General features: G+C 48.3%; 1 protein-coding gene across 1 annotated transcript; it reads left to right on the top strand.

Annotated features, from left to right (window-relative positions):
* PSMB9 (proteasome 20S subunit beta 9) lies at window positions 1–10,433 on the top strand. The gene is made up of 6 exons (XM_028720524.2): window positions 1–154; window positions 5,240–5,307; window positions 5,731–5,862; window positions 8,727–8,856; window positions 8,931–9,072; window positions 10,084–10,433. Exons 1-6 carry the CDS (start codon window positions 119–121, stop codon window positions 10,209–10,211), a joined length of 636 nt encoding a protein of 211 aa, XP_028576357.2. The 5' UTR covers window positions 1–118; the 3' UTR covers window positions 10,212–10,433.
* Window positions 10,434–11,014: the final 581 nt, after the last annotated feature.

Genomic DNA, 11,014 nt, shown 5'->3' with positions numbered 1-11,014 from the left:
GAGGAGGGGCGCCCTCTGGCGGCCGCGAGCGGCTCCGCAGGCGGCAGCGTCCCCTGTCACTTTCGTTCTCGGTCGGTTCCCGCGGAAGAAGCTGCAGCCCTCCGGGTCGGGGGCCACCATGGACCACCGCGGGCCGCAGAAGATCAGCATCGGCGTGAGTATCTCTGCGTGTGTCCTGGTCGCGTGGCGGGTGGGGTTTGCCTAGGATTCGCAGGAATCCAAACGCCCCTGAACACTTTTTGGGGGAAGGGTCGCTCCCCCCAAATAGGGGGCTGGATATAGATGGATGGGGGGAGAGCGAAATCGGGGAGGGGGCTTAAGGTACAGTCACCCGTTTCATGTTAGGAAAAACGGAGGCAGAAGGGCAGTTTTGCACCACCAACAGTCACGGATCTCGCCCACACTATTTTTATTAATTTTTTTAAATTTTTGCCCATACTATTTTACTAAATTGGTGGGTTCTTGCAAGGCAGAAATTGTTTTTGGAGTGAGGCTCCTTCCCGTCTAATCCTATTGGCATATTCGCCTCTCAAAGTACATCATTCTTCCTCTTCCCATATCCCCTACAGAATAGTAATAGAATCGCAGAAACGTAGACTTTGTAGACCCCAGGGAACTCAGCTAAAGCACCCATGACAGGTGGCCTTGCATGTTTAGCCTGGAGAAGAGGAGGTTAAGGGGTGATATGATAGCCATGTTGAAATATATAAAAGGATGTCACATAGAGGAGGAAGAAAGGTTGTTTTCTGCTGCTCCAGAGAAGCGGACACGGAGCAATGGATCCAAACTACAAGAAAGAAGATTCCACCTAAACATTAGGAAGAACTTCCTGACAGTAAGAGCTGTTTGACAGTGGAATTTGCTGCCAAGGAGTGTGGTGGAGTCTCCTTCTTTAAGCAGAGGCTTGACAACCAGATGTCAGGAGTGCTCTGATGGTGTTTCCTGCTTGGCAGGGGGTTGGACTCGATGGCCCTTGGGGTCTCTTCCAACTCTATGATTCTATGAACCTCTGCTTGAAAACCTCTGAGGAAGGAATAGGTACAGCTGTTTGCATTCTACAGAGGAGAAACTGAGGCAGGGAGAAAAGTTTTCCCAACATTAAATGACTTATCTGTTAGAATCATAGCTGTCAACCTTCCCTTTTTTTGCGGGAAATTCCCTTATTCCTGCGCCGTTTCCCGCTGCTATCCCAGATTGTTAGATATCCCGTAGACTGTCCCCGGGACAGGTGAGGCTGCTGATCCCTTATTTTCAAATCTGAAAGTTGACAGCTATGGTTAGAATCGGTGTGACCTTGCCAGGGCCAAAGCTCTGCCCACTAGGCCAGGCATGGGCAAACTCAGCCCTCCAGATGTTTTGGGACTACAACTCCCATGATGCCTAGCTAACAGGACCAGTGGTCAGGGATGGTGGGAATTGTAGTCCCAAAACATCTGGAGGGCAGTGTTTGCCTATGCCTGCACTGGACAGTAACACACATTCCCCAAATGGATGAAAAGCAGCTGAGATCAAAGTGAATCAGTCCACAGCTGTGTGCAGTGAACAGTTAATATTCCCCCGGATTCTTTGATCTGTATCAGTTAATTCAAACTGAGGACACCCCCCCCCCCCATTATTCATATTTATTATTTTGCATAAGCTTTTCTGGTTTGGTTGGTGAATCAGCCCCACAATTTAAACACAGCCAATAGCTACCTCACCTACAGACATTGTTGCACAGAGATCTATGCATTTGGGTGGTACTCCTATACATGGAGGTCTACCTGAGAGTAAGTCCCATTGAACTGTCGGAATCTCCAAGCCTTATCAGAGGAATTGGCCACTCTCCAGGCACCCGGCTTGAGTTCCTTGTTGACCTTCCCGCTGCGACTCGTAACATGAACTCAATGGGATATTAACAGGAGGTTAATATCACCTGCCTTTTACATAAGAAATATTATAGCAACAGATACAACCGGTGAAACAGTTTCGTACAAAACAGATGCAATAGGGAATAAAGTTGGCCGTCTTCTGTGCGGATGTGCCAGCCAATGGATTTCGCTCCTTTGCAGAGGCAATGGCGGATAATACTGCATATAAGACAGATAAGCAAGAAGTATGCAGTTTAATAGGGATGCAGGTGGCGCTGTGGGTTAAACCACAGAGCCTAGGACTTGCCGATCAGAAGGTCGGTGGTTCGAATCCCTGCAACGTGGTGAGCTCCCGTTGCTTGGTCCCTGCTCCTGCCAACCTAGCAGTTCGAAAGCACGTCAAAGTGCAAGTAGATAAATAGGTACCTCTCCAGTGGGAAGGTAAATGGCGTTTCCGTGCGCTGCTCTGGTTCGCCAGAAGCGGCTTAGTCATGCTGGCCACATGACCCAGAAGCTGTACGCCGGCTCCCTCAGCCAATAAAGCGAGATGAGCGCCGCAACCCCAGAGTCGGCCACGACTGGACCTAATGGTCAGGGGTCCCTTTACCTTTACCTTTACGCTGGTTAATAGAGAGGGCAGTGTTATGGGTCTGCCCTCAGCCCAGGTCTGGCTCCAGGTCTGAGGGTCCTCTGTTAGCCGCCCCTCCCTGTCAGTGGGTTTCAGGTGGGCTCCCCTAGATGCGTGGTTGCACTCTTCAGCAGCCCTGGGCGGCTGCGTCTAGCCCCCTTTTCAGTTTCCCAGAATGCCACAGAGTGATGCTCTGCCAGGTGCATTGTGGGAAACGTAAGGGCATTTCAGCCACCTGATGCTGCCTGGGTGGGGGGAGGAGAAGCAGGGACCCCCCCATCAGCATCATTAATGAATGCTAGAAAAAATGAGGTGCGAGGGGCATAGTGGTATTCAAATAAAAAGTTTCTTCCGCGTTGATTCCATCTCGTTTGCCCTGCTGGATGTCAAATAATAATAATAGTAATATTTATATCCCTGCAAAATGGATCTGTTAATAGGCCCGAAAGAGAAGAAAATAAATGATCCATGGTAGCACATAGCTACCGTATTTTTTGCTCTATATGACGCACTTTTCCCCCTCCAAAAATTAAGGGGAAATGTGTGTGCGTCCTATGGCGCGAATGCAGGCTCCTTGGCTTCAGCGATAGCAACGTGAAGCCTCCGAAGCGCAGAGGGAGCGCTCCCTCCGCGCTCCGGAGGCTACGCGTTACTTTTGCTGAAGCCTTCAGAGCGAGAGGGGTCGGTGCGCACCGACCCCTCTCACTCTCCCGGCTTCAGGGATAGCCGCCTGAAGCCTTCAGAGCGCAGCGCGAGTTCCCGCTGCGCTCCGCAGGCTTCGGGTTCCTTTTGCTGAAGCCGGGAGAGCAAGACTCTCCTGGCTTCAGCAGAGAGGGAGAGCTGCGCAGCGCCCCTTCAGCCAAGTGGGAGGAGAAATGGAAGGGGCTCTGTTTCTCCTGCCGCTTCGCTGAAGGGGCGCTGAGCAGAGAGGGGGAGATTTATTTTCTTGTTCTCCCTTCTAAAACAAGGTGCGTCCTATGGTCGGGTGCGTCCTATAGAGCGAAAAATATGGTATGTCTTTTGACTCGCATCTTCACTGCTGCAAGATTGCAAAGCCCGGCTTCCTCTTTAGATTTAAAGCCAACCAATTTATTCTTCTTCTTATTATAATTTTTATTAAATGTTCTGTTTTACCGTTTTAAATACTCATTTTACATCCTTAAAATATCTATGACTTCCCTTCTTCTCTTTTCATGGTTCATTTTACGTATCATAAACCCCTGCATCTTTTACAAAAATTATACCATTCAGTATTCCATTATTGCATCCACCGAAACTTACTTACACTGTTGAATTTCTTTTAACGCTGCCAGCGTTTTCAGCTATACACAGTTATTTCCCATTTTTCAATAAACATTTTCCAATCTTCTTTAAAGTTATGTTTGAAGCAAATGTTGGAAACAAGAACCAGCAGTATTTTATCCTCTCTTTTCTACAGTAGCCTAATAATAATAATAATAAATAATAATAACCCTGCTCCATTTAGAATCCAGCTGTCTCACTGATTGTACGAGTGTAAAACTATCAGTGCCAGAGGGCCAGGGCCTCCAAGCACCAATGAAAACCCTACCCCCCATTTCTTCTCCTTTGCAAAAGATCTCCATGGAGTCTGCTTCCCTGGGGCAAATGGGGCACTGCACCACCAGCCTCCACCTGCCTACCTGCTAGTCTCAGTGTTGCCCTTGTCAAACTCAATGGGGAGGAGGGACAAGCAATAAAATTAGTTGTTTCTGGCGCCACCTTATGTTCAGCTCCTGGCCTGCTGCCCTACTGGTTCCAAGGGGAACTAGTCACCCCTGAAAGAAGTCAAGACTTCCCCTTGTTATTTAGGGGAATTGAATTTAAGTTTAAATTATATTCCAGAAACGTGGGAGATTACAAGGGGTCAAAAAATAATGGATGTACCGTGCCATATTAGAAGCAAAAAAAAACTTGTTTTGATGAACTGGAAGAGCCGCAAAAAGATTCCATTGAGCACATGGATTGATAATATGGACAGACTAGCTACATATGAACGAATTGCATGTCGACGCAAATGAAGAATGGATAAATATGAAGAAATCTGGAGGGAATATTTAAGTGATAAGGCGGACAGTGGTGGGAAGTAGGGGAGGAGAGGTGGGGAAATATTGTTTAAAAGGTGTTGTTGTTTAGTCGTTTAGTCATGTCCGACTCTTTGTGACCCCCTGGACCAGAGCACGCCAGGCACTCCTGTCTTCCACTGCCTCCCGCAGTTTGGTCAAACTCATGCTGGTAGCTTTGAGAACACTGTCCCACCATCTCGTCCTCTGTCGTCCCCTTCTCCTTGTGCCCTCCATCTTTCCCAACATCAGGGTCTTTTCCAGGGAGTCTTCTCTTCTCATGAGGTGGCCAAAGTATTGGAGCCTCAGCTTCATGATCTGTCCTTCCAGTGAGCACTGAGGGCTGATTTCCTTAAGAATGGATGCGTTTGATCTTCTTGCAGTCCATGGGACTCTCAAGAGTCTTCTCCAGCACCATAATTCAAAAGCATCAATTCTTCGGCGATCAGCCTTCTTTATGGTCCAGCTCTCACTTCCATACATCACTACTGGGAAAACCATAGCTTTAACTATACGGACGGTATATCAGTATTCAAATCTGAATTGTCAAATTGTGTTATTAGTGTTACAATGGTTTTTGTTTTACGTGTCTTTTGCGGTTGTTGTTTGTATTGAAAAAACGATTAAATAATTTTTTTAAAAAACAAAAAAAACCCTCCCCCTTCTTTCCCCTTCTGCAGACAACCATCATGGCCGTGGAGTTTGACGGAGGGGTGGTGATTGGATCTGACTCCCGAGTATCTGCAGGGTGAGTGCTGTGCGTTTGAGAAAGGGGGGGGGGTGCTTGTGTGTTTGTGTACACCTGTCTAATGTCTGGCCTCTCCACCCGATGGTGGGGAATTGCAGGGCAGTGTAACATTTCCGAGGCTACTTTTCTGGGAGGGAGTTTCCTTCCTCTGAGATGCATATCTCTTTGTCCAAACGAGGCCTCCTTGAATGCGTGATGGAAATCCACCTTCCACAGGACTAGCTGCTTGTCCAGTTAAATGGCTGGCTTCCAAAGCTGGAACCATGTGAAGTGTGCCAAGCCGTGCATGAGAGCCAAAATGCCCACCTCTGATTTCCTCTGTTGAAATATTTGTGGGATTTTCTAGAGTTGTGGGAATGTTGATTTTTGCCACTGTAATGTCTCTCTCTCCTTTCACACTGTGCCTTTGACATCTCCTCCCAGGCAGTCCGTGGTGAACTGCGTCTTCAACAAACTGGAGCGGCTGCACAGCCGAATTTATTGTGCCCTCTCTGGCTCGGCAGCGGATGCCCAGGCCATTGCCGACATGGTGAACTACCAGCTAGAGCTGCACAGGTGAGCACTAGTGTCAGCTTCTCAGGTGAGGGAGGGGGCAGGCTGCCAGCCACAGGTGCTATCTCCAGAGGGCCCTACACAGTGGCCAAGCGTCACCTTAGCTCGGGTGAATTTCAGGGAAACCACTGCAAAAACAAGAGAGGGGACGTTCCATTTTAACAGCAGTTTTGGCAGACCATGGGACTCTTAATCTCAGGGCTGTGGGTTCGAGGTCCACACTGGGCAAAAGATTCCTGGCTTGGGTTGGACTCGATGATCCTCATGTAACTCTGATTCTATGACAGGTGGGTGGGACAATCCACTTGTCAATCAGATGATTGACAGGGGGGTTGTCCACCCAGCCCACCTGTCACAGTTGGCTGTCAGAGACGGGGGTCTAATAAAGATCTGATCTCCCCGGCCAGAAAGTTTCCCCAACCTAGAGGAAACGACAAAGAAAATTGGCCAATCCTGATTTTTAAAAAAAGAAATAAATACTCTGAGCATGTACAGTTTCTCATTTTAAACTCGCAGCACCATAACAACTACTGTACAGGAATAATATGGAGTTTGCTTCTGTTTCCCTTGTGCTCAGCACCTTTGCTTGGACACAAATATTATTTTATTGTAAAAAAGAGAGAGAGAGAGTAATATATATTTTTAAGGAAAAAAATATAAAGAAAATGAGCATCTGGACTCATGTGGCTATAAACATGTTTTTAAAAATAAGAATAAAGGGAGGATGCTGTGGTGATCAGCCTCAATGATTTGGCAGGCCTTGTGGCATTCTTGTGTCCGTCCCCCCATTTTTATTTTTATTTTTTGCCATTTTCACCATTTTCTGCTGCTTTCTAGATGGGAATAGGTGGGGTGGTGTGGGGGCTGGGTCTTGGCCTTGGCCTTGAGGTCTAGCCCCACTGCCAGCTGCAAGCCTCAAGATGGCAGATCCCATCTTTAAGCCACCTGGCAATTGATTCAGATGTTATGTGAACTCAGCCTGGTTTCTGGAAGACACAAGACAGGTTGTTGGTGCTGCACCGCCCTCTAGTGTCCAAAGCAGGAAGAAGTCTCTGTTCTCTGTTCTTTGTTATCACCTGATTTCCCAGAAAAGGAGACTCCAGACTCAGCCGTTAAGGCTGTTGTTATTATGAGATATCCTGCAGCCAATCAGAAGCCGCGCCTTTGTTTTCAAATGTTTTCAATGCTCTTATTCTCACACGAGAGAATCAGCCGGTTTGCGGAGGTGGGGGGGAACCCCCCAAAATTTTGCAGAAATACAAAAAAAAATCAGCCTTTTAGCAGTGGTTCTCAACCTGCAGGTCCCCAGATGTTGTTGGACTTCAACTCCCATCATCCCTGAGCTCTGGCCTTGCTAGCAAGGGGTGATGGGGGTTGTAGTCCAACAACAACTGGGGACCCACAGGTTGAGAAAGGCTGCTTTAAGGGAAGAAAATGTGAAGGGTGGGAGAAAGACACCCCCCCCAAAAAAGCAGGCCAGCGAGAATTGAGCATGTTCAGTAGTCACAAAAGGCTGAATGCTAGGTGTGTCTGTGGAAAACCAGGCGGGAGAGAGAATGTGATGGAGTATCTTGAAAAAGGGCATGGCTGGCTGGCTGGCTGGCTAGAACCCTGAACAGGAGTGCACTGCACTGCTGTGGTTTTGTTGCAGGACCCAATTCCCCTCATTTTTACCGAATGCAAAAAGGGCTTTCACACTCGCCAGAAGCTCAGCTCTGCCTTCGCTGGTTCTGGAAGGATCCTTTTAAAAAGTCCCATATGTGCTCCGATGTCCCGCTGCGCTCCAAAAGCTTCAGGGATCTTTGAGGCTGGCGGTGGGGGAAAGCAGCGCTCCCCCCCACCGCCAGCCCCACAAGCTCGGGGGGCAGCTGCAAGGCTGCCCGCAGCCTTTGCACTGTTCCCCGACCTGCTCTTTGGGGCTGGCAGTGGGGGAAAGCAACGCTTCCCCCCGCCAGCCCCAAAGAGCAGGTCGAAAGGAACCCGAAGCCTCCGGAGCCCAGAGGGAACTCCCGCCGCGCTCCAGAGGCTTCGGGTTGCCTTCCCTGAAGCCTGGAGAGCAAGAGGGGTCAGTGCGCACTGACCCCTCTCGCTCTCCAGGCTTCCAAGGTAGCTGCCTGAAGCCTCCAGAGCGCAGCGGGAAGCTCTGGAGGCTTCGGGTGAACGCACCTTGAACACACCTTGTTTTAGAGGGGGAGAACAAGAAAACAAATTCTCCCCCTCTCTGCGCAGCGCCCCTTCAGCGAACCGGCAGGAGAAATGGAAGGGGCTCAGTTTCTCCTGCCGGTTCGCTGAAGGGGCGCTGAGCAGAGAGGGTGAGAATTTTGTTGTTGTTGTTGTTCTCCCCCTCTAAAACAAGGTGCGTCCTATGGTCGGGTCCTATAGAGCGAAAAATACGGTAGTTCGTGAAGAAAATCCCCAAACTCGCTTCCATGGGTGACTCTGGGTCATCTCTCTGCGGTAGCTTATCTTAAAGTTTTAAATGTCTACATGCTCATCTCATTTATAAATTTTAAATTTATTGTTGTACATTGTTTTAACTGTTTGTTTTCTTTCTGGGAATGTAGCCCCAAGTGTGTTTTATAAGCTGGTCTCCGGCCGTAATAAATTATCTATCTATCTATCTATCTATCTATCTATCTATCTATCTATCTATCATCTATCTAATCTATCTATCATCTATCTATCTATCTATCTATCATCTATCTATCTATCTATCTATCTATCTATCTATCTATCTATCTATCATCTATCTATCTATCTATCTATCTATCTATATCTATCTATCTCTATCTATCTATCTATCTATCTATCTCTATCTATCTCTCTGTCTACCTACCTACCTAATCTTTTGTTCGTCTCCTTGGCAGCTTGAACGTGGAGGGTCCTCCGCTGGTCCTGGCCGCAGCCACTTTGGTGAAAAACATCAGCTACAAGTACAAGGAGGAGTTTTCGGCTCACCTCATGGTGGCAGGATGGGACCCCAAGAAAGGCGGGCAGGTAAGCAGAGAGTGATGGGCCAGGGATGGTTTCTGGCGTCCCACCTGCTCCGCTCATTCTCTGCTACCTTCCAGGTGTACGGGACTCTGGGTGGGATGCTGAACCGACAGCCTTTTGCGATTGGCGGATCCGGGAGCACCTACATTTACGGCTACGTGGACTCTGCCTACAAGCCAGGAATGAGCCGGGAGGAATGCCGCCAGTTCACCATGAACGGTAGCCGTCTAAGCTGTGTCCATTTCAGGGTGGCGGCGTGACAGGGACTTTTTTTGGGGGGGGTGGGGTGGAGAGGTGGAAACAAAGCTGGACTCCTAGAAAGTCAAGTCCCAGCTTTACAGAAGATGCAGGTTTTGACTTAAAATTTGAGAAAAGTAGCTCAGAAAGATGCAGTTTGGAGAACCATTGTTAACCACTGTTAATCGTTGTTAACCATTGGAGAAAATAGCAGTACAGTGGTACCTCGGGTTACAGAAACTTCAGGTTACAGATGCTTCAGGTTACAGACACTTCAGGTTACAGACTCCACTAACCCAGAAATAGTACCTCGGGTTAAGAACTTTGCCTCAGGATGAGAACAGAAATCGCATGGCGGCAGCGGGAGGCCCCATTAGCTAAAGTCGTACCTCAGGTTAAGAACAGTTTCAGGTTAAGAACGGACCTTCAGAACGAATTAAGTTCTTAACCTGAGGTACCACTGTATTTCCTAGAAATGGGTTGTGGTTTCTATAGCTATGCAAGTGGCTCCATAAAAGCAACAGGGCCCCGTCTGCACTGGGCATTTAAAGTGCTATGATGCCACTTTAGAATATCACGGCTTCCCCAAAAGAATTCTGGGAACTGTAGTTTGGTAAGGATACTGAGAGCTAACAACTCTCAGCATCCTTGCCAAACTACAGTTCCCAGACCCCTTATTCCCTCCACAAATCTACAATTCCCAGAGTGGTTTAACAATCAATCCCTGTTCTTCCCAAGGGAACTTTGGGAATTGTAGCTCTGCAAGGGGACTAGAAGTCTCCTAACAGCACTCAGCACCATTAACAATCTACAGTTCCCATAATTCTTTGGGAGAAGGCTCAACGGTTTAAAGTGCTTTGATACTATTTTAAATGTATAGGCCCTAACAACAACAACAACAAATTTATTATATCATGCCCATCCTCAAAGCTTTTTCTATAGCATCAGCTGAATTTAAACGCCCCTTTTCCTTTCTCTTCCCTCTCCTTTCAGCCATCGCCCTCGCCATGTGCCGGGACGGATCCAGCGGGGGAGTCATTTACCTCGCCACCATCACCAAAGAGGGTGTCAAGGAGGAAGTTGTCGTGGGAGACGAGATTCCCAAGTTCTACGACGAATGAATTTGCTCCCCTCCCCTCTGTTTTTCAATTCCCATTAGTGGAGGCCAGCCCATTTGGACAAGAGGGCACTGCCCCACCAGCCTCAGTGCACCCCCACCTACCTTCCTTCTTACTTACAGCAGCCTGCCTTTGGCTCTGGCTCCCCCTAGTGTTGGCCTCCCTGTCTCCTGCCTTATCAGTCTCTACCCTCTGCTGACAGTAATAAACTTTGCTAGAGAAAAACTGTGCCCCGTGTGGTCCATGGGACAGAGGCTCTCCACCGCTGTGCGCATGCACACATGCATGTTCACAGTCGTGCCTGCGCACACTTCTGTGTGGGAATCTGCTATGTCAACATCTTACGTAATTGGGCTCATAAGGGGGGGAAAGAAGCGAAGTTGGTGTGTCTCCACTGTTTTTGAGGTGCCAGGAATCCTTTTCCACAGCACTGACATATCAATGGCATCTCAGGCCCTTCATTTGACTGATGCCTGTACAGAAATTGATAAATTGAGACCCCTTTTGCTGCGAAAGTTAGTCCTTTGTCCTCTTCAATGCAAATGGATCTCTCTCTCTCTCTCTCTCTCTCTCTCTCTCTCTGTGTGTGTGTGTGTGTGTGTGTGTTTCCAGGGTGGATTCCTGCCCTCACACTCTCTCTCTCTCTGCCACAAAACATCCTCGCCCATTTCTCCACAGTCCCTATTTGTATTTTCTTGCTTCCCTGTTTTTTTCTTCGATTCTCTGCTGCCCCCTGTCAGCTGCTTTCTTCCCAACTGAAATGGAAATCAGGCGATTTCCGAGAAATCGTTCAAGGGACCAGTTTA

This window comes from Podarcis muralis, chromosome 2 (assembly GCF_964188315.1).
Source record: "Podarcis muralis chromosome 2, rPodMur119.hap1.1, whole genome shotgun sequence".
Lineage (NCBI taxonomy): Eukaryota > Metazoa > Chordata > Lepidosauria > Squamata > Lacertidae > Podarcis > Podarcis muralis.
Note: the sequence above shows the minus strand (reverse complement) of the source record. Positions and strands in the feature narration are given on the sequence as shown.